Source organism: Papaver somniferum, chromosome 3, assembly GCF_003573695.1.
Source record: "Papaver somniferum cultivar HN1 chromosome 3, ASM357369v1, whole genome shotgun sequence".
In the NCBI taxonomy this organism is placed as follows: domain Eukaryota; kingdom Viridiplantae; phylum Streptophyta; class Magnoliopsida; order Ranunculales; family Papaveraceae; genus Papaver; species Papaver somniferum.
The window spans coordinates 161,360,859-161,385,031 of record NC_039360.1 but is presented as its reverse complement, the minus strand read 5'-3'; the positions used below and the strand labels follow the sequence as shown (position 1 = coordinate 161,385,031).

The window sequence follows — 24,173 nt, the reverse complement described above, 5'->3', positions numbered from 1 at the left end:
ATGATCGATATCAACTTGTATCCATTATACAATGAAATACAGTATGCAGTAGGAAATGGAATAGGCAAAACATTATCCATATCAATTAAAACTAGGAACAAGATAAGAGAATGCCCATAGCGATTAAAACATCCGCCAGGCACCTTTTCCAAGTATCGGTTCATCCTTCATTTTTATTTCTATCGTAAAAACATTATTTCCTTAAAGGATATTTAAATTGAAGTTTGGTGAAAACTTAATTACCTAGTACGTACTTTCTTTCCTGTTAGCCCGAAATTCAAATAGTACATTCTTAAAGCGCGTCAGCCTGTCACTGCTACCTCTTACGGAGGTTGAATTAACATACCATTATGTCGCATGTGAACCTTATATAAAATCCTAACTATCTTTGAAAGATCCTGTAAAGTAACATGTTCATATAATATCTTTTCAACGGCGATGGAGGGGTAAAAAATGGAAGCGGAAATAGCAAAAATGATAAATCTTCAATCAAAGTTGACGGAAAAAATCGTGATTTGAAAGCCTAGTTTAATTGGGGCCCTCACTACAGGATAAAAAAATGGTCACTAAAATCTAATTTGAGCCATCAGTTATCCAAATTTTTTAAATGACTAATTTACCCTTATAAAATTAGTGATAATCATAATTAATTATTGATAATCTTACTTAATTAGAGTTTAACTTTTTTTTAAAAAAATTTTTGTTTGGAATTTTTTTTTTGCCCTGATTTGTATGAAAAATCGTTACGGTATTGAAGTTTTCAATGACGCCCCTAAACAATCGTTAATTTTGCAGTCCTTTCATTGACGACTTTAAATAACCGTTCTTGTCTAAAAAAGAGTCGTTATCTTCTTCGAAGTCATTAATGGCGGAAAAACGATGCATGTACGACTGTTTGGAGTCGTCATATATATAATCAATTCCTCGACGATCCTTTGAAAGGGTCGTTATTGTTTTTAAAATGTCGTCAGGGAATTGATTATGTATATAGACGACTCACAACAGTCCTTAATGTTTTAGAAGTGTCGTTCATGGACAGTCTTTATTGCCTAAAAAGGTTCGTTATGGTCGAAGAGTCATTAATGAAAGAAATGCATTAAAAGGGTCGTAATACTGTTGAATACGACAATGACGATCCTTAAAAGTCGTTATTTTCTTTGTAGGGTCGTTAATTTGAGTCGTTATTTTGAAGAAAAAATAAATTTCAAGAATAAAATAGTATTTTCATATTCGGATTAATACGACTCTAATATATTTTATATGCGGTGCAAATAAAATGTCACGGCCCCAATTAATATTTATGGCCCCCAATTAAAAGTGTGAGTGATATTTCTAGATTTTAAAAGTGTGAAAGGTACCCGGCCGCAAGCATTGGTGACCAGATTTTAAAAGTGTGAGTGATATTACTAGTTCCACAAGAGTAGTAGAACTAGAAATATTGTATGAGATGGGCTTGACATCTTTGTACCCGATCTTAAACCTGAATTTTATTTAAAAAGTTTGCATTTTATCAAACACAACTTCCACACGCAGTCCACTTCAAATTTAGGGAATAAAAATACAAACATGGGTACATAAGACTATGATGTAGTAATCTACATCAAATTATTAAGAGGAGAAAACACAATACTATTGACACACAAACAACAATTATAAAGGTACATATGTATGAACTGCGGTACAATGAGCCTGAAGTCTCTAATTTGCGAGGCATCTTGATCTGCCACAGTTGCTCCTGCACGGATTCTGACCTTCTGGACATGTAAAATCTGAGTTCCAGGGGGTACCGCATCGTAGCGCTGGGTTATATTCTGCACAGAAAGGTGCCAGGCATTTTGAAATTCCACAGTTGCTCCTGCACGGATGCTGACCTGCTGGGCATGTAAATTCTGGGTCCCAGGGAGTAGCGCATCGTAAATCTGGGTTATATTCTGTGCAGAAAGGTGCTAATTCCTGAACCTCCTGGAGTAGCATCCCTGATTGATATTAAATTAACTAACGATTAGATAAATTAAAAAAAAATTGTATAATTAGTGAACTATAAATCTATCTATTTATAGTAATGTACACTTACTGGTCGAAGAAGAGGTCGGGATGGAAATCAAAGCGAATAAAAAGAAACTGAGGAACTTGCTGATGTTCTTGGCCATGGTTGAATGAATGATATTTCGAGTATTGCTGTATATAGCGTTCGTAGATGATGCAGGTATATTGATGAAGATGGTGATCAAGTAATACTAACTAACCTCTCTATATATAACATTGTGGTACCGATATTTGACCAATGTAGTGAGTTTCCCGCTTTCTCCAAGTTGAACCCATTTATGAGGACTGCTCATTTTCTATTTTTATTTATTTTCTTTTTTCTTTCAAAGGCTGGAGGATATAGTCCCGCTCTTAGTAACCAGAAACGTGAAAGGGCGTATCGAATTTTCTTAAAATTCGCGAATTTACATTACCAAATAAGTTTCGTATGAGGAACGCCATCTTAACATGTAAAAAACGCGCTCCCAACTTGTCAGAAACATGACCTCAAGTTCCAACCAATCCCAACATGAACTCAACAGAATGTATCTAGATTCCGGACCCGAACATTTTGGGTTTACAAAGTCAAGTCGGTAACAATTGATATGAATCAAACAAGCAAAGTCAACCATGGGATCATAAACTCAAAATCCATGTCTTCCCCCAAACATTACATCAACACCAACTGACATCAAAAAATATGTTACAAGGGACTAAATCATTCTTGCCAAAAAAGTGAGAATCTGGTTTGACGATGAAGATTGAGGGAATAAAATGAATTGACCCAACACACAATTTGGGAATCTAGAATAAGCATGTGCATTTCGGAGGGGGGAAAACACATATACAAGTGTGAGGCAGTAAAACTCTAATCTATCTATACACCAAAGGATCAATGTAAGATGAGAATTTCTTTGGAAAAAATAGTTTTATTAATTGTTGTTGCGGTGATTGATGTTTCCATTAAGAAACTTAATCTCCACGTAAACTTAACTCCAACGTGAAGTTAATTCTCACCGATTTCCAATATTTAGTTTCTTGTAATCAGATAAGAAATTTGATATCGTTGATATCACTTCAGATCTTACTCTATATTAGATGTGCGCCCGTGCGCTGCACGGGCTCATATTAGTTACTCATTTCTTAAATGTACGTAGCCCGTGCAGTATTATTTTACATTTTGGATTATTTAAGCCCCTGAGGTTATTAGTGTTCTGAATTTTGTAAAACAATTTCCTATTTGTCTAAATATTCTCTGTGGGACTAAAAGTTATAGAATTTATTATTAAATATTTTAAACTTTGTATAAAGATTTCTAATTGGTGTAAATATTCTCCGGTGTGGCCATAAGCTCTAGGAAGAGTATTTTTCTAATTGGTGTAAATATCTTGATACAACTTTTAACCACACCAGAGTATTTTCTCCTGAAACTATATATATAATAAAGTCGTTACTCATACTTCCATAGTTCCACCAAACAAATTCTTTCTCTTCTTCTTTTGTTATTCTACCGTGGATATATCTTCAAACTCAATGATAAATATAGAAATGGATGCTGGTGGCCAAGCACAAAGTCGAGTTGGCTCGTAACAAACACAAGGGGCAAAAAAAAAGTCAATGACTGAGAAATACTCTTGCACATTATTAACATTTTTTAAAATATTTAAGGTTTGACTTTTTTTTGGTTACGAAATTGGAAAACTAATAATATAATTAAGATTTCTGAAAAAGAGTAATTTGCGTTTTCAACTCATTTTCCGAATATTTTTTTTTAAAATTTTTTTACGATTCGTATTTCCGTCCCTGTTCTCGCTTCCGGATACTACGGTCCGCTTCAAGGACAATCGATAAAATATGAATGATGCAGAGAAGATTAGCATGATCTCTGTGCAAGGATAACATGCACCAATGCGAAAATGGTCCAAACTTTTGTGGATTTAAAAGAAAAAAGAGGTTCAAGGATATAGTCAACTATGGTAGATGAAAAAAAAAAATCTATGGTAGATGGATAAAACAGTATATCTTAGTGATTTGATTTCCCTGTCACCCCTACACACGTATATATATGTGAAACCTAAAATAATTTATTTTTTTCTTTTTTTTTCCAACTTTTAAACCATGTGCAACCCAAACTGCGGATGAAAATGGCGGTGGTCTCACTACAGCAATAGTTTTTAAGGTTACAAATAGGAGTGGTCCTGGAAATGAGAGCAATGATAACTTACAAATAGGAGTGGTCGCTGGCTGTTTTGAAAAAACCGTCCCTAAAGAAGGATATTTGGAACGGTGATGGCCTGATCGTTCCTAATAGTCATAAAATATTTAAATCAAGGCTAAAATATGTCCGTTCCAAAAAGAAAACATGGCCAAATAGTAATAATGACGGTGGAACAGGAGACGGTACATAAACCGTCCCTAATATCTTTTGGGATGGTTTTCTGTCCTCTTGGGACATTTTTTGGCCGTCCCAAAAGGCCTTCTGTTTTGTAGTGTTAGTTTTTGAAGTAGTTGAAGTATCCCAATAACAAATATGCCTGAATTAACCACAAGAGCAGATCAACATATAACTCATGGGCGTGGCGATATTGACGTCCTGACATCATTTTTAGGGAATTCAAATTTAATTTCAGCTAAGGGGGCATGAAACGTACAGCAGCATCACTTGTTGACAATGGTGGAAAGGGATCATTTGTCTTTTGCAGACACAGATGGGAGACTAGGGCGTAGGAAAGTAGGATGGGAATGGGTTGAAGCTAAAGGCAATAAGAATCCAATGAGTAAGCGTGGTAAAGCTGAGAAACTTGGGACTCCTCAACCCAAAATCGTTTTGGGATATTTTGACTTTGGTGTCTATAAAATGGTATGTCTTTACGTTTAGTGCGTAATTTTGTCCAACTTTGAATTTGGTGCCCAGTCAACCGATTGATTTTGTTTGACCATTGTTGACCATCCATTTTACACTTAAAATCGTGAAATGACTAGATGAATTCATCAAAGTTCTTTGTTGGCCAAGAATGGTCGAACGTAGATGAATGCAAAAATTATTTGAGGGACCTTGAATTTCACAATTCTAAGTGTAAAGTGGATGGTCAACACGGTTAAACACGGTTAAACAATGTCAATCGGTTAACTGGGCACCAAACTCAAAGTTGGACAAAGTTAGGCACCAAATGCAAAGGCACACCATTTAATGGGTACCAAAGTCAAAATATTCCAATCGTTTTTATCATGTTATGTAACATCGGGAAAGGAAGTTTCTTACTAGTGGACGCAAGGTGAATGCTCGTACATGAAAATCGGAAGATAAATTTACAATTTCAAAATTATATGGAGTATCAAACATAAATATTATTCTGCACAGTTATCATCAAACACAAATTTATTAAATTTATGAAAGAGATTACAAACATTGGTTCACAAATATATGATATAATAAGCAGAAATTACAAGGGTTTACATAACATAGACATATAAACGTATGAAACACAGTATAATCAGTGTCCATAGGTAATTTAAATAGGGCAGCATCTTGGGCAACCACCGCAGGACGGATGGAACAGCTGGTAAGAACCACTTGGGCATTCAAGCACAACCTGTTGTTCTGTGCATTCTTGGAAACTGAATGCAAGCAAGGTCTTGCATATCCGGGCACACATCTACTACTTTAATCCCCCTTAGAGTATCACTTCTGAATGATATATTCATTTAGTTGAGAATTAGATATACGAATAGAAGTTGAATTGATTAATTAATTATGAAAAAACATTCCTGTGTAATAAAAACCGAAAGATTTTGGACTAATGGAAAGTAAATTTACCGGTCGAAGAAGTGGAAGGTTGGCATGGCAATCAAGACAAATAAGATGAAGCTGAGGAATATACTGATTGGCCATGGTTGAATGAATTATTTTTCAAGTATTGTTGTACGTACCGTTTTTCTCGAGGTAAATTAAATAATGAAGATGATGATGATTAGGTACTGCGAACTAACCTCTCTTTATATATATAGGTAACGCACAGGAATAGTCTTTGTTCAATTGTTTTGTCTATCCGTGCACACGTTATGATAACGTATAAATGTTCCAACTCTTGGCTCGCAACATAACTTTGACTTTTTACGTTTTTATTATCAAATATGTTCTCAAGATAACATTGTGATGGTTGATGTTTATTTTCAAACTCCGAAGAATCCATTCAACTGTTGATGTTGAATTGCAATTATATGCACAAACTGCTTGTAACGGAGTCAGGATTATAAGCTCAAACTTATAATTTGTAGATTCTTAGCCTCCATCAGCCTCCTTCGTTGGGGATTGCGCTTGGATGTAGCCCATTAGGTGGGATCAAGGGCATCCTAATGTTTCACAACCTTTCACTACAAAGTCCTCACGTTGGTCTATGTAAATTTCTTTATTTAATTCACGATTTTAAAAAAGCTGTCTTAACATCCATCTGATATATCTCTAAGTTGTTTGTGGCAGCAATAACAATTAGAATTTCAACAGAAGTAATTATCGTCACATGTGAATAAGAACAAGGAAGTCTACACTTTCTTTTAGTTTATAGCCTTTAGATACCAACCTAGCCTTATATTTTTACACAGTTCTATCTACCTTATGTTTCCTCTTAAATACTCATTTACATCCTATGGTATTACTCCCTTGAGGTAAACTAGCATGCTATCAAGTATGGTTCAGACAGACTTAGTCCATTTCACTAAATGAAGCTTCTTACCAGAATGAGGTTTCGGTAAATGTTATGGATTCTTTACAAGTATGGATCTCAGACTTAGCTAGGTTTATTATGAAGTCATGTCTATAAGAAGTCTCAGTTATAATCCTTTTACTTCTTCTAGGATCAACTCGACTTCATCTTCCTTTGAAGGCGTAAATTCTGACTAGTTGAAAAGACATCTAGTGGATCAATAACACATCCTAAGAAGACACAGTTTTCAACATAAACATGTTCAAAGAACACAACATCCCTAGACTTCACCACACTAATGTCAGAAAAATCAGAACTCACAACTAAAAAATTATACGCAGCAGTGTACTCAGGATACCCTATGAAGACACAATCAACAATTTTGGGTCCTATCTTAGTTCTCTTACGAGGAGGAATGAATACCTTATCCAAGCACCCCCACGCTTTGACGTATGCATAAGTAGGTTGTCTATCTGATCTTTTAAAAGTTATTCTATTCACGACAAATTTAGAGCACAACCTCCCCCCACAAGTTGGCGATTATCCTTTAATCAACATGGCGTATATCATCTCATTAATGGTTATGCTCTTACGTTCAACTATACCCCATTAGACTATGGTGAAAAAGTAGGTGCAATATCCTATATAAATTTCATACTCGCCACCACGTTCTGACCTAACCTTTTAGTGGTAACCTATACTTCGTTTTCAATTTCAAGCTTATACTCTTAAGGATTTTAAGGAATCATCCTTACCCTTAAGAAACTGTACAAGATAGTACCTCGTAAAATCATCTATGAAAGTTATAAACCACCTTAGTTTCGGTTGATTTCAAGTCAACTAGGTCCAAATGAATTGATTATAAGGGTTTAGATCTAACTAAATTGATTTTAAGGGTTTAGAATTACTCTGAACAGTTTTGCTAAAAGGTTTTATAGAATACTTCTGATTCTACAAAGATTTAACTTTTGTGTTCAATATCCAAACTAAATTTGTGTACGCATCCTAAGCTATCCAGTTTATGCATTGGCTTATAAGTTTATGGTTCCAAGTCTACCATGCAAAACATTCAAAGACACACAAAATAAATCACAAGAATCAACTATCTTCACTTCATCAGATTTTCCTTTAAGCTTATATAGACCTTAAGTCATATAACCAATGCCTAAAAATCATTTCCCTTAGTTATAACAAGATTTCAAATTCAAATAATATCTTAAATATTTTACCAACTACAAAAGAACAAGATACAAGATTGTTGCATATGCTCGGAACATGAAAACTTCATTAAATGTGAGAATATTACAGATTTGAGCTTCTGCTCGACCTTTCCCTTTTATGTAACCTCTGTCGCAGATGAGTTACTCATAGAGAGTTTCTCGACATCCCTTATCCTCTAATAGGAGGTGAACAAGTCTTTGTTTCAATAAACATGCTTAGTGGCTCTAAAGTCCACCCCACCCATCAAAATCTCACATTGATTATTAAAATAACTTTCGGCATCATGCCACTGAACTCATTCTAGTTTGTGTCAACTAAATTAGCATTAACTTTCTACGTATTAAGGTTTTTTCGTTGTCTACAATTTACTGCCCCATGGCCAGGAATTTACAAACATAAAAATGACCCTCAATTAAAGTAATTCTAGATTCAGGTTTACGAAACATACCTTTCTTATGAAGACCTCTTAGAGTTGCGTTCGATGTCCTTACCTTTGCCAGCTTTGGAAGATTTATTTTCAGCCTCATGCGCCTATTAGCCATGTTCGTTGCAGATGACACCTTTATTCACAAACCACAATTCCAAATCAGAAAATAAAATATGAGTTTCGAAATAACATCTAGATTTACAAATTTCGTTTGAATTATCATTTCAAAAAACTCATGGTTTCCCCATAAAAAAATAATTTAGTCAACAACAAATTTCTGCTCGTCAGAATTTTCAGAAATGTTTCTCTGTTTTGTAAAATATCAAAACAAATATTTTTAAAACTCCAAAAATTCCGAAATTTTATGTGAGTAACTATCAGGATGTCTTCTACATCATGTCAAAAGGGATCAACGAAATTCCTTTTAGGCTAAGATATAACTTCGAAACTCTATAGCTGATCAAAAATTCGTTTTTCGTTTTTCATTCCAAATAACATCCATAATTATTACAAACGATAATGTCTTAAGATTGTTGGGTGCAATAATCAAAAACAAACAAAAATCAAATAAGTAAAAGTTATTGATACTTAGCTACTTTACGATGGAAGTGATCGATTGACGAAACGGACGAGCTTCCCAAATCTCCACAACAGCGCAACAAGGAATTTTTTTTGCAAAAACAGGGTGAGTCACGTGTTCAACACGTTTCCCTTAAGACATTAGCGACCGGATTCACCTTAGAGTGATACTATAGCCCTCACAGGACGGATATCTCCAAGATAAAACACCCTACCACGCTACTACTAGCACATGTAGTAGATTCTCAACTTGAGCTTTGCAACTCCGAAAAACCCTTAAGGAAAATCGCAAACGCTAAAGAAAATAATAGAAAATATTTTTTCCTTAGGGGTCTCTCTAAAAAAATATAGAATCCCTTTCCATTGATTTTACAAAAGTAGTAAATTTGTTTATATAATTGACAAATACAACTTAACAAGAGAAATTCCCCGATATGGAACTAAAAAATTTATATAGTTTCTTAAAACTATTAAAAAGTGAAAACTCCACAATGTGAAACTAATATGTTTCATTCACAAAGAAAACAATAAATTAATTTTATTTAGTTAAAAACTTTAAAATAAATATTGTTTCCAACAAAAACAGGCAAGGCACTTCAAATTTATGGTAGAGAAACTACAAACATGGGCATATACATAGTAAATTACATCAAATTAATCAAAACTACATCAAATTAATCAAACACCACACCATCCACACACACCGATTATTACAGTAAAAATCCATCCACACACACAACAATTACCAAGGTACAGTAAAACCGCAGTACAAACAGTGTCCGATTAGGTAATTTAAAGAGGACAACATCTTTGGCAGCTGCAGCATGGCTTGAAAGCATACTGATCGTCTGGGCAGATTAGCAGACTTGCTATGCAAATAACTTGTCGTGGGCACACAATTCCTTGGCATGACGATGGCGACGTAGGTACTCTTGGGCACGTTTCCGATCGGAGTAGCCTCCCTGATTGATATGCAATTAGTTGATAATTAAATATACGAACATAAATTGCGAAACTGAATTTAATTACTAACTATAAATATATTGATAGGCTTTAGATTATATGAAATTAGACTTACTGCTCGCAGAAGAGGCTGAAGGCATGGCAATCAAGACGAATAAGAAGAAGCAAAAGAAGATACTCATCTTGGCCATGATTTCTGTTTATATTCGATAGAACTTCTTCCTTTAGTTTGATACTATAAATCTTACTTTCGCTATGATTTAGATATGGATGATCAAGTACTAAAATTGTCCTCTATTTATAGGAAGAAATGAGATATACGCTACAAATTACACTCGGTACGAGGATGACCACTTCTTCTAAAATGAATTTTGAAAAAATCAAGAAACTAATTAACCATTTCGAGTGTTGTTGTCCACCATCCCAATTGCAATTAAAATTCAGTCATTGCCTAGTCTTTAGCTTGGCGAATTTTTCAACTAAACAGTAACATAGAAGATGACATATCTTCACCAGTTATCTGCTCCACTGGAATGGTCAAAAATTTGGCAGTGTTTCTCATGATCGGATTAAATTGGCATTTTTATTATTTACTTCTGCTGGTTGTAATATATATACATACACCACCTTCAATTTGTTTCTTAAACTAATAGTTTGTTAATGTCTCAACTATGTGGTAATGCGAGGCTGAGTCTTATGAAGGTTTTCCACCCTCAAAAGTACAAGACCCAGTTCCCATTCCCAACTAGCTAACTTATCATATAATGTGGCATTTCTTATTATTTTATTCATCAAATTAATAAAGCGGCTAAGCAAGATTGGTTTCTTACAAAAAAAAAAAGAAAGGGAAAAAAAAAAATAATTTTTTACAACGGGAAATTATTTCTCGCAGATAAATGTTGATGCTGAATACGAAAATGAATGAGGACTGTAAGTGCTATTATGCACAATAACATTAATAACAGACTTGGAATAGTTCCAACTGCAATCTCATGAGATAGTCGAGGCATTTCATGGAGCATAATCATTCACTGAGTGTGCCACTTTTTCTTCCTTTTTCCTTTTGTGTTTTCTTCTCAGCAGTTATAACTTTTCTATAGAACGAATATTTAAAATTCAATTGCACATTACTTATATCAAGATGCAACTGTAACTTAACAAAATGGTGGGTATATATAATGAACCTGAAAGACCTATTCATATTCCACATTCTCCCAATTTTGCTCCATTCAAGAAGAAATGAAAAAGGAAGAGCACAACTACAAAGTCACCTGATAAGAAAAATAAACATATCCAATGCAGTTACTTTTCGTTCTTTCTTTCTTTCTTCTTCTTTCTTTTTCTTTGTTTTACTTTTTTTCTTTTTAATTTTTACCAAAAGATTAGTTCCATAAATTAATAAAAGAGAAAAAAAAAAAAAGATATAACCATCACATGAGCTACACTGAAGAGGAGAAAGCTAGGAGACTGTTGGTTACTGATTCCACTGGCCACATGTATATACTTCTCAAACAATAAATAAATTGAAAACGTGGGAGGGGGGTAGTTAATTAGATGAGATCAGCGTCTTTATCTGGGTGCTATCCCCAGGTTACGGACATTTTATAAGAAAAAAGGAGAAAAATAAATAATGCAATAATATCGTATATGACTGTTTACCTAATGTTACAGAAAAGAAGAGCTCAGTTCAGCTAAGCTCAGTACACTGACCACATGTATATACACTGTTTACCTAATGGAACGCAGTACAATACATTCAGTCTCCAATAGGCAATTTAAACATGACGACATCTGGGACAATATTCACAAACACGGTGTGTACTGACCATTTGGGCATTCAAGCGGTGGGCATTCAACCGGTTCGGCAGAGCACTCACTAAGTTCTCTATATATAATGCTCAAGAAATTAAAATATTTATATGGATAACTACTACTAATATTAACCATAATCAAAGGTCGGGATCGTTGAACAAAATGGTTTGACAAATAACGTCGGTATATATATTATCAGAAAAATTGTCAGTATACGAAATGTTGCCACTGTAGTAATCGTATTAGCTTACATCAACACATTATCAACTATTAATTCTGCTGTTTTGAGTTTGAATACCGCTAAACCAACTTTGACCGTAATGTGAAACACTATCACGCCGAAGCATGTGATAACATACACAATTACATGGTTGAGTTTCCCACTATTATTATATATGTATATATCATATTTGATTGGATTTGATGGGGGTATGATGATCTTGCTAAGGTTTTTTTCACGCTAGGCAATGACAGATACAATAATTAAATCCGGATACAGTCGAATTGTGGATGATTAAAAGACAAATTTCTAGTCAACTTAAAAATCCTCTTCAAAAGAATTTCCCCCCCTAAGTTCCTCTTAAAATGACTGTAGCATCAAGGAATTTCCTCGATTTCAAGGAAAAATAGAGATATTATCATGCATAAATGGATGGGAAATCTGACTTAAGTTAAGAATACATGATGTAAAATATGGCGGTCTAAAAATACATGCTTATTGTATTATTATCCACTCAAGTGAGTGATAACAGAGAAGTACTGAAATCATCCTTCTTCATCAGAAGTTAACGACGTAAGTTTAATGTCGAATACATGGCCGCGCCTTATGTTAATTCAAAGACAGACATACGACAAAATATAATGCGCAAATGTAAAATGCTGTACAACACTACTAGAATCAGGGTATGATAGCTTCAAAGTGAAACACAGCATGGGCACCTGAAAAGAGACCCACAAGCTCGTTTTAAGACTGTACTAGGGGAACATGTTTTGCCAATTATAGGGCATGGAGACTCTAAAGCTCGTCCTTCACCAATTTGATATATTTGGTATTGCTCGGAATAATCTCTCTCTGCATCTAATGACATATCTAAAAGATCCATGAATATATACTCAGTTAGGAATAGATATATTTGATACTAATGATCGATATTAATATATACTCTGGGTTGGTTTATTGTACATGTACAGGAAAGTAGACTTACCGCTGGAAGAAGCCAACATGACAATGGAGACAAACAGAATGAAGCAAACTAAGAAACTAATCTTGGTCATGGTTTTGGTGATGATCGATAGATCACCTTCTTTCTTTGGGAATACCGTTATCTAGACTTTGATGCTAACTAGTAACTGACCTCTGTTTATAGGTACAAGTAGTAAATAGTACTGATTCTAGTAATAGGGAAATGGGATAGACATGATATTATCCATGTGGATTAAATCTAGGAAACAAGATAAGAGTTCCCACCTCCGAAGAGAATGCCCATGACGATTTCAACAGCGCAAGGCACCTTTTCCAAGTATTCTGTTTTACACAAATCCGTTAAAAAGACCAAAATCAACACTTTTTGGGTAAAAAAATTTGTATATTTTGTGTTTAAATGGATAAAAATTAAAAGATATTGATTAAATGGCCAAAAATTTAAAAATAGCCAGGATTTAACCAGTTTCATCCTACCAATTTTCAAATACTGTTTCCTATTTTTAATTTACACACAATGCATCCAGTTTCATCCCTATTTTTAAGTTCAAGCTAGGATGAATCCAGTTTCATCCTTACTATTTTTTCTTTATCCATTTCACCCATATTAATTTTTACTCGTCCATTTGAACCATGTTTTTAAAAATATTTGGACAAATGACCCATTTTCCGTTTGTTTATCCTTCGTCTTCATTTCGTTTGTAAGAACAGCCTTTTAAGGATAAAAGTTGAATCTTGGTGAAAACTTAATTACTTAATTTGTAATTTGTTGGCGTGAAGTTAAGCTTGTATTTAAATGCGAAGGAGGTTGAATTGAGATAACGTATCTCATTATGAACCGCTTCGATTAAACCCCTACTAGTATTTTGAAGGATTATCTAAGCATCTTGTATTTCTATTCATTTTCAACGAATCCGAGCAGAACAAGGGAGCAGAACAAGAAACGGTGGTCAAGCAGGCGAGTTAAGGCAAACACAAAGGTATGGGAGAATGGTGAAAATGCCAAACTCTTTGATGCAGGGCGGAAGCGTTGAATAACATTAAAATCTAAAACCACATATTTCCCAGATACCACTTTCAAGGAAAATACTACTTTTCAATTAATCAAAATTTTTTCTTCTAATATGAAAACATGGAGCTCTTTATATAGATAACTTCCAGGCAAAACAAATAACAAAAACTTATCCTAAAATACAAAAGTTTTACTTAATCCTTAAAATACCAGATTTCTAACTAATATATAAAATTCCTAAATAAACAATTATATTTCTAAAATATTATTAATAAATTAAAATATCTTAATTAATTACAATATATCTTTCTAGATAATTATAATATATTAAATAATAATGGAAATATCCAAGCATATTTTCATCCCATGAATACTCCACCATTCTCCTCTTCTCAGAAAAAATTCGCCCTCGAATTTTGCCAGTATTAGTTCTTGTATAAATAATTCGTCGATGAAAATATTTATAATCCGTCGACTTAAATAATCTTGGCATAATTGCTATTGGACTCAAAAATATTTGCGCTTTGAAAATGTGAAGTTGATGTCGTTGATCCACCTGACTACATACTGCTTTTAGAGAGTATGAATCAACATAACTAGAACATAATATGATCTCATCATCAGGATAAATATCATAAATTGGTGGTAGATTCCAATCCACGGCAACATTATTTTTCTCAACCACAGAAAAATAAAAAATGCCATCAAACCTTGGGATTTCAAGTTTTAATTCGGACTCCAACGAATCTCGTGGATCATGTGCAACTCCTTGAAATCCTTCTTCCTTGTCGCCAAAGAAGTTTTTTTGTTCATCACCGGTCACTTCCTCCACTCGCTGTAGGCTAGGACCATGATGGGGCTCTTGCTGATGATGCATTTCAGCCAATTGGAGGGTGAGCGCCTTAACCTTCCGTTGTAGATCATCTATTACCGCTTGCTCTTTCTCATCGCTGAGAGCGGCTCTTCGAACAACATCATAATTTCTTTCTCGAAACATGATGCAGGAGCGTTGCCTGTCTCTGAACCAACTGATGCAGGGCGGAAGCGTTGAATAACATTAAAATCTAAAACCACATATTTCCGAGATACCACTCTCAAGGAAAATACTACTTTTCAATTAATCAAAATCTTTTCCTCTAATATGAAAACATGGAGCTCTTTATATAGATAACTTCCAGAAAAATAATCAAAATACTTATTCCTTAAAATACGAGATTTCTAAACTAATATATAAAATCTCTAAATAAATAATTATATTTCTAAAATATTATTAATAAATAAAAACATCTTAATTAATTACAATATATCTTTCTAGATAATTAAAATATATTAAATAATAATGAAAATATCCAAGCATATTTTCATCCCATGAATACTCCACCACTCTTCCAAGGTTGCAAGGGATTGAGAGGATCCATGAAATTAGTTGTTTGTTTTCCTTAAATTAGAAATATTTAACGTAGTTTCTCTTTTTCTTTTTTGGCAATGCTATTATCAAGTCCAAGTACACAACTCTTAACGCAACAGAACAGGAAAGCCACTTGAAATTTATTGAATAAAATACAAACATGCGTAGATACGAAATAATATAGCCGAGTACCCTATATCAAATTAAGAGAAGAAAACACAATACCACACAAACTACAATTATAAAGCTACATATGTATGAAATTAGCTCCAATCAGCGTACTTAGGTAGTTAATAATTTGGGAGACATCTTGATCTTCCACAGTTGCTCCTGCATGGATGCTGACCTGCTGGGCATGCAAATTCTGGGTCCCAGGGCGTAGCGCATCGCAATCTTGGGTTATATTCTGGGCAGAAAGGTGCTAGTTCCTGGAGTAGCACTCCTGATTGATATTCAGCGGATTAATAACTATATAAACTAATGAAATATGTTTAATTGGTGAACCATACATCTATCAGTAAAATAATTAAAACAGTATACTTACTGCTCGAAGAAGAAGAAGTTGGCATAGCAATCAAGACGAATAAAAACAATCAGAGGAACATACTGATCTTGGCCATGGTTGAATGAATTATTTTTCAAGAGTTGTTGTACGTACTGTTTGTCGACGATTTAGCTGACCGAATGATTGATGATGATGATGATCAAGTAACTCTAACTAACCTCTCTATATATAGCAACGTATAAATTCTTAAAATATTGATTTTAAAAAGAATAAAACAATAGAACAGTCTTTGTTCAAATTTCGTCTTTGGTATTTTTATTTTGTTTCAACGCGTTGACCGGTCGATTGTAACGTAAGTATTCACCCTAGCTACATGTTAAATTTGAATTCCACTTTGATTTTCTTGGCTCTACTATACCTACAAAATTTAAAATTTATCACCAGTGAATAATGGCTGTTTTGAATTATTGATTTTTCTTCTTCTGCTTTGATTATCCCATCATGATCATACTGCAACGATCTGTACAAGATTTGGCCTCCTCTAGCAAAAAAAAAAATTCTTAATAGTGGCTTCCCATTATTATAGTGGTTGTTGGAAAATATTACTGACAAATATAATTAAGGGTTTGGATCGTTGAACAAAATGGTTTGACAAATATTATTGTTAGTAATTTTGGAAGCTTTTCCCGAATCCTAAAGTATATCCTCTTGGAATATTTGTATTGGCTTACATCAACACATTATCAAATATACAAATTCTACAGTTTTGATTTAGTCTTTGTAGATATACTTTAGGATTTCAACACATTATCAAGAACACGGCAAGATCCGTCTTTGTTAATTTACATCAACACAATTTCAAGAACTGATGAAGTAATAGCGCAATTTAACAAAGAATGATCTTGCCGTGTTCTTTGGAAGATGTTTTCAAGAACTTCTATTCATGAACTCAAGTTCTTGTTTTGCTAAAGAATATAGACTCTTACTGAGGTTGACGTTTTTTTGCTGTCCGAACAAGACCAGGTTGACGTTTTTAACGTTTTAAAAATGAACTATTTGAACCCCGAACGTAGGACTAAATTTATTTATAAAATTTGCACAACTTTTATCAAACACAGCTTAATTTTATTTATACAGTTTGCACAACTTTTATCAAACAACAACAACAAACACAACACGCAGTCCGCTTCATATTTAGGAAGAAAGTACAAACATGGGTACATAAGAATAGACATAGAAATTAACATTGATCAAATTATTAAGAGGAGAAAACACAATACCATGGACACACAAACAATAGTTATTAAGGTATATATGTATGAACTGCGCGGCACAATGAGCGTGAAGTGGTTAATTTGCGAGGCATCTTGATCTGCCACAGTTGCTCCTGCACGGATGCTGGCCTTCTGGGCATGTAAAATCTGAGTCCCAGGGGGTACCGCATCGTAACGCTGGGTTATATTCTGCGCAGAAAGGTGCCAGGCATTTTGAAACTCCACAGTTGCTCCTGCATGGATGCTGACCTTCTGGGCATGTAAATTCTGGGTCCCAGGGAGTAGCACATCGTAAATCTGGATTATATTCTGTGCAGAAAGGTGCTAGTTCCTGAACCTCCTGGAGTAGCATCCCTGATTGATATTCGGTTAATTAAAATTAGATAAACTAACAAAATTCGTATAATTAGTGAACTATAAATCTATGTATTTATGGTAATGTACACTTACTGGTCGAAGAAGAGGTCGGGATGGCAATCAAAACGAATAAAAAAAACTGAGGAACGTGCTGATGTTCTTGGCCATGGTTGAATGAATGATATTTCGAGTATTGCTGTATGTAGCGTTCGCAGATGATTGAAGTATATTGATGAATTCTGATGATGATGATGATCAAGTAATGCTAACTAACCTCTCTATATATAGGAATAAGAAAGTCTTTGTTTCGTGTCAAAAAAAGTCATTGTTCAACTGTTTCGTCTATTATTTTTAATTTCTTTCGCCACGTTTTTTTGTTTTTGTTTCTGAAGCATTGCTTTCGCCACGTTGTGTTAACGTAAGTGGGGAGCAATATCAGCAAAGAGTCGGTTCATAGAGGAACTTAGGCCGCCTATATCAACAAAGCATTGCTTATTTTTTTTCTTTCATTGAAAGTGAATAAACATTGATAAGCATAACAAACAAATGCTTAAAAAAAAAATCTAGGATAACAAACTAGTTTTAGGATTAAATATTTGTTACAGAGCTGTTATAGTCTGTAAATCTTAAATTAGTCGAAATATCATGGAGATTATCCCATGACCATATGTTTTGGGATAGATAGATATTACAAGAAAGGTAAGATATTGTTGAGATTAGCCCCTGACCAAGTTATAGTGGTTGTTGGGTTTCTTCCAAAATACGTGCTAATTTTGTATTCTATCTCTTAGGCGGCTAAAAACCTTGTGGTGCCAATATTTAACCAATGTAGTGAGTTTTCCCACTTTCTGCAAGTTGAACCCATTTTTGAGGACTGCCCATTTTCTATTTTTGTTTTTTTCTTTTCTTTTTAATTAAGGCTGGTGGGATATGGTCCCGATTCGGGGACAACCGATAAAATTTGAATGGCGCAGAGAAGATTAGCATTATCCCTGTGCTGGGATAACAAGCACAAATCGAGAAATGGTCCAAACTTTTGTCGATATAAAAAAAAAAATTCAAGGATATAATCAACTATGGTAGATTGCCTTTTCACCACTACACATATATATCTGAAACCTAAATAATTTATTTTTTCTTCTTATTCAACCTTTAAACCATGTGCAACCCAAACTGCAGATGAAGTAAATGGCGGTGTCTAACTACAACAACAGTTGTTGGGGTTACAAATAGGAGTGGTCCTGGAAAGGGATCCCAAATTCCCAATAACAAATATGCCTGAATCAACCACAAGAGCAGATAACATATAACTCATGGGCGTGGCAATAATGACGTCCTGAAATCATTTTTTGAGAATTCGAATTTAATTTCAGCTAAGTGCGTTCAGCTAATTAAGGGGGCATGAAACCTACAGCAACATCACTTGTTGACAATGGTGGAAAGGCATCATTTGCCTTCTTTTAGAGGTGTAGGAAAGTAGGTTGGGAATGGGTTGAAGCTAAATGCAATAAGAATCCAATGAGTAAGAGTGGTAAAGCTGACAAAATAGGGACTCCTCAAACCAAAATCCTTTTTATCATGTTATGTAACTTCAGGGAAGAAAGTTTCTTACTACCGGAAGCAAGGTGAAATTCCGAAGATAGAGTTACAATTTCAAGATTATATGGAGGACTATCAAATATAAATATTATTTTGCATAGTTATTATTTTGCCTAGTCAATCAGGTTGTAAATCATAAAATAGGTGGCTTTCTCTTTTTTAGATTAGGCATTACCGTTTAAAGGGGTGTTGGAGCCCAATTTATAGCTCGACTACTGACCACCAATATTTAAAAGATCTTTTCTATATTTTCTTTAATAAATATGATATTTTTATTATTTTTTATTATTGGATAAAGAGTTTATGAAAAACTAGTGGGAAGTTCAATGGGCTGAACTCCGACATCATACCATTATATTAGTTGAACAGGTTGCCTACATTAGTTATTATTCAACATGATTTTTATTAAATTTATGAAAAAGATGACAAACATTGATACATAAATATTTGATACAATAAGCAGCTGCATGATTAAGAGGACAAATGTACACAAAATACCATCCACACACAAGAATTACAAGGGTATACATAACATAGACGTATAAGCGTATGAATCAGTACTATCAGTGTCCGATAGGTAATTTAAACAGTACAGCATCTTGGGCAACCACCGCAGGACGGATGAAACATCTGGTAAGAACCACTTGGGCATTCAAGCACAACCTGTTGTTCTGTGCATTCTTGGAACTGAATGCAAGCAAGGTCTTCCATATCCGGGCAGACATCTACTACTTTATAATCCCCCTTGAGTATCACTTCTGAATGATATTATTAATTAGTTGAGAATTAGATATACGAACAGAAATTGAATTAAAATCATTCCTCTGTAATAAAAACTGAAAGATTTTGGACCAGTGGAAAGTAAACTTACCGGTCGAAGAAGAGCAGGTTGGCATCGCAATCAAGACAAATAAGATGAAAATGAGGATCATACTGATCTTGGCCATGGTTGATGATTACGTACTTTTAATTAACTAACCTCTCTCTGTATATAGGTAATGCACAGATTCAATATACTAATTTTGAAAACAACTTGCAGTAGCAAATTCAACTATGGAATAGTCTTTTATCAATTGTTTGGTCTATCCGTGCACACGTTATGATAACGTATAAATGTTCCAACTCTCTGTTTAAATTTTCTTGGCTCGCCACATAACTTTGACTTTTTACGTTTGTATTATCAAATATGATCTGTGTTTAAACTGCAAAGAATCCATTCAGCAGTTGGAGTTGAATTTTGTTAATATTCACAAACTGTTTGGAGTTACATTCTATAGGACAGAGTGAGGATTATGAGCTCAAACTTAAAATTCGTAGATTCTTAGCCTCCATCAGCCTCCTTCGTTGCGAATTGCGCTGAGATATAGCAAATTAGGTGGGATCAAGATCATTCTAATGTTTAGGAAATGACTAACTTACAAGAAAAGAAATTTTGCTCATTAAGACAGGCTTTAAGATACTTGTACAAGTGGGAACTGGATAAATGATGGGATTATAGGTTACTTAGGATTAGGGTAATCTTATGGAATAGTCTTTATGTCTTTATGAAATGGGTTTATAGGTTACTTAGGATTAGGATAACTCTTATGGAATAGAGTTTATGAAATAGTCTTGTAGCTTATCGCCGGATAAGTCTAATTCAGGATGGCATTTTTATGGATTAGGACATGCTTAGGATTAGGATAACTCTTATGTTTTAGTTATCTAAAACTCTAGTTTACGTATATGTTTTCTTTTGTTCGGTAAATTATTTGATTTACTGAAAAATGCAGAAACAAAACATTCTCTGCAATAAATTTTTCTTCCGATCAAATCCTGTTTAAGCGTTAATTGCAGTATTATAAAAATTTTATTTGATGGGGACTGTCAGTTAATCTTAGGTGGTTGAAGTATTATTATTAAAATTTGATACTTCGGTGATGATAAATTGTAAGCAATTTGGAAGTTTGTGATGAAAAAATTGACCAAATATAACATAATCAGGATGAAACTGAGACAAAATTAATTCTGAGGAGAGAACCAGCCAGCACATGCATATCTTAGTCACCGTATATTGGACTTCCTTTCAGCCAGCACATGCATGACAGGACAGTATTGTTGGAAAAATTGCCGAACTCACTTCTTAAAAACAGACCGAAAATTAGAAATGAGAAAGTCAATAGCAAAAATTCCTGGCAACTTGTACTCCAACAAGGTGCTTCTCACCATTGTTTCCAGTAAGCACTGATTTCTGATGGTGCTATCGATCAAAATTGCCGCAAGTCAATCAAACATTAAATTCTATGAAATATCTGGTACTAGACGCAATTTAACACAACACAAAACGCAAGACACTTCAAATTTATGGTAGAAAATACAAACATGCATATACATAAAAACATATGATATGGTATACCACATCAAATTATTTAGAGGAGAAAAGTAAACAGTACCATCCACACACAAACAACAATTACAAAGATACATATATATATATATATATATGTCACCGTACGTAATATGTACGAAACGGAGTAGAATCAGTCGTTTCTGATAGGACAGCATGTTACGCTACAACTGCAGCACTGCTTGTAGGAGTACTGACCTAATGGGCACACAAGCAAAAGTGGTACGCAAAAAACTTGCGGGTTGCACACAACTCCGTCGCATGAGTTAACTCCTTCTGGGCAGCCACTTACATCCTCCTGAAGTATCATCCCTGGTTGATATTCAAATATTCAATTAATAGATATTTAGATTTACGAACAGAAATTAAGAAATGGTGATCATTATTTAAACTTTTAGAAAGTACACTTACTGGTAGCAGAAGAGGTCGGCATGGCAATCAAGGAAAATAAGAAGAAGCAAAGGAACAAACTGGTGGTCTTGGACATGATTGAATAAATGAGTTTTCTTTTTCGATACAGTTGATAGTCTATGTGCTTTGTATTGACAAATCTGATTATTTTTAGGTAATGCTGACTAACTTATCTCTGTCTATATATAGTACAAATTTAAAACATTAATTTCGATAACAAACACTAATTTTAAATGGAAATTCAAGGTCGGCCTGTATGAACAACATGGGTTGACACATGACAAATGTCAGTTTTATTGGAGAAAATGACAGAATCATATGGTATATCCTCTTCGAATACTAGTACGAGCTTGCCTCAACAAATTATCATATATGGATTCTGGTTTTTTGAGTTGGAATATCTCTAAAAACAAGTTTGAACTTAAGGTGTAAACACATACATGTCAAAATATGCCTTAACATAAACTGAACGAATCACGGTATCTAATTTATTCGGCCGCCAGATTGAGCCGACTGATCGAGCGAAGCATGGGATTATAAGTTTTGAGCTTGTAATCTTGACTTCGTGAGTGGCGGATAGAATGCAACTTCAAACAGTGTGTGCATATAATTGTTGTAGTTACAGGAAATTCCACAACTAACACCCATTAATAATTTCTAGATCTAAACATAAAAATGATGATTAGAGTGCTAAAATGATAAAATGGACACAAGAATTTTTTTTATATGGTTCGATCAATGTGATGTACATCCATGGTTTTTCACTATGATTGTTGTAATTACATGAATGTTACATTTAGAATGACCATTAATGATTATTTGGAGCTTTAGATCTAGTTTTAGGTGATGCAGGAAGAAGATGATGTGTCTCCCTTTCAAAATGTGTATCCCTCCTTTCTCTCTCTCATGCCTTTCTCTTTATATATGTGTTTACATAGTGGAAGACATCTAATAAAGTGCTTATTTTCGGATCTAATGTGTGATGTTCTCGCACGTGCTCTTTAACTTCACACAACTTCCACACTTTACTCGTTACGTCATCAGTTTCGTCATCCAAGGAATGTTGTGTGCGATGGAGCTCGCTCCTGTTTAATGTAGTCACTTCGCATGATAATTAAGTGTGCGATATTTTTCCCCTACAATTGAAATTCACATCAACTAAAGAATGGAAGGAGGACCCTCTATATGGTCTCTTTTTTGTAAAATATAAGTGATCATTTTCCCCTACGTATCATGAGATAAAATTCTTCAGAAACAGATGAAACTTCATTTTTGGATTTGAGTAAGTATATCCATGTAGTACGAGACCAATCATTTATAAATATAAAAAAATATTTATACCCATCATACGAATCAATGGGAGTAGGACCCCATAAGTCTGAATGAATTAACTCAAAATCCATAGTAGATCGAGACACAGAATTAGGAAATGATAAGCGAGACTGTTTTTAGGAAAATTGGCAAATGTCAGAACTTGAGAGTTAACAGAAATTGAAGGAAAAATCTTAGACAAAATAAGACCGGATGGATGCCCGAGCTGTTTATGAAAAATAGAACGTTGATTAGAGCTTTCGATAAGACACGCGTGTCACTGCAACTTAACATGTAGAGTCAACGATAATATATGCCTTTACCAATTGTTTTTCGTCTTTCGATCCTGAAAGATGACCGAAGTAGGAGTAAATGTAACATCACAATTCCGAGAATTAGTGATCTTTCCTAGAAATAGTAACTGAGTAGGAAAATATGGAACAAAAAATGCATCAAAAGGTGGACACTTAGAAAAAAAAATAATTTTCCCACTTCCTAGCACAGGAAGTGTGGTACCATTTGCAACAGAAACATGTTTATGAGAACTAGGAATAAAATGATGAACCAAAGAAGAATCAATATCCATGTGATTTGTGCTTCCGAGTAAATAATCCAAGAACCAAATTTTGAAGTAGTCGATGTAAAAAAAGCAAGCAAGTTACCTAAAGCATGGGTGGAATTTTGATATGATTTATTACCCCACTGTTGAAAAAATTCCTTCAATTGTCTCATGGTAAATGAAGTATTACCAGCAACCGCAGCTTGGGCAGTCTTGTTCTTTTCAAAATTAAATTTAAAATGATGATAAATCTACCAATATCGGTCCTTGCTGTGGCCATATTTATTACAATAATCACAATGAAAAACTTCTCACTTACCCTTACCATGAAAACCTTTTCCGTTCTACACTCTCAACGCTCTTCTCTTATATATTTTTGGATTAAAAGGGAACTAGATTCAGCTGCATCCAGATCTGATG

General features: G+C 34.2%; 1 protein-coding gene, 3 long non-coding RNA genes and 2 other non-coding genes across 6 annotated transcripts; 2 read left to right on the top strand and 4 right to left on the bottom strand.

The window, feature by feature from the left end:
* Window positions 1–1,666: 1,666 nt before the first annotated feature.
* LOC113361803 lies at window positions 1,667–2,196 on the bottom strand. The gene is made up of 2 exons (XM_026604915.1): window positions 2,075–2,196; window positions 1,667–1,976 (listed from the first exon to the last, which is right to left on the bottom strand). The coding sequence occupies exons 1-2, from the start codon at window positions 2,148–2,150 to the stop codon at window positions 1,699–1,701; spliced, it is 354 nt and encodes a 117-aa protein (XP_026460700.1). The 5' UTR covers window positions 2,151–2,196; the 3' UTR covers window positions 1,667–1,698.
* Window positions 2,197–3,852: 1,656 nt separating this feature from the next.
* Window positions 3,853–3,956, top strand: LOC113362328. The gene has a single exon (XR_003365699.1). It is a non-coding gene; the product is annotated as a U6 spliceosomal RNA (small nuclear RNA).
* Window positions 3,957–9,525: 5,569 nt separating this feature from the next.
* Window positions 9,526–10,333, bottom strand: LOC113361801. The gene is made up of 2 exons (XR_003365334.1): window positions 10,034–10,333; window positions 9,526–9,917 (listed from the first exon to the last, which is right to left on the bottom strand). It is a non-coding gene; the product is annotated as an uncharacterized LOC113361801 (long non-coding RNA).
* Window positions 10,334–17,020: 6,687 nt separating this feature from the next.
* LOC113361800 lies at window positions 17,021–17,727 on the bottom strand. Its single transcript, XR_003365333.1, has 2 exons — window positions 17,581–17,727; window positions 17,021–17,484 (listed from the first exon to the last, which is right to left on the bottom strand). It is a non-coding gene; the product is annotated as an uncharacterized LOC113361800 (long non-coding RNA).
* Window positions 17,728–18,420: 693 nt separating this feature from the next.
* On the top strand, window positions 18,421–18,525 carry LOC113362329. Its single transcript, XR_003365700.1, has one exon. It is a non-coding gene; the product is annotated as a U6 spliceosomal RNA (small nuclear RNA).
* Window positions 18,526–19,469: 944 nt separating this feature from the next.
* On the bottom strand, window positions 19,470–20,659 carry LOC113361799. The gene is made up of 2 exons (XR_003365332.1): window positions 19,958–20,659; window positions 19,470–19,844 (listed from the first exon to the last, which is right to left on the bottom strand). It is a non-coding gene; the product is annotated as an uncharacterized LOC113361799 (long non-coding RNA).
* Window positions 20,660–24,173: the final 3,514 nt, after the last annotated feature.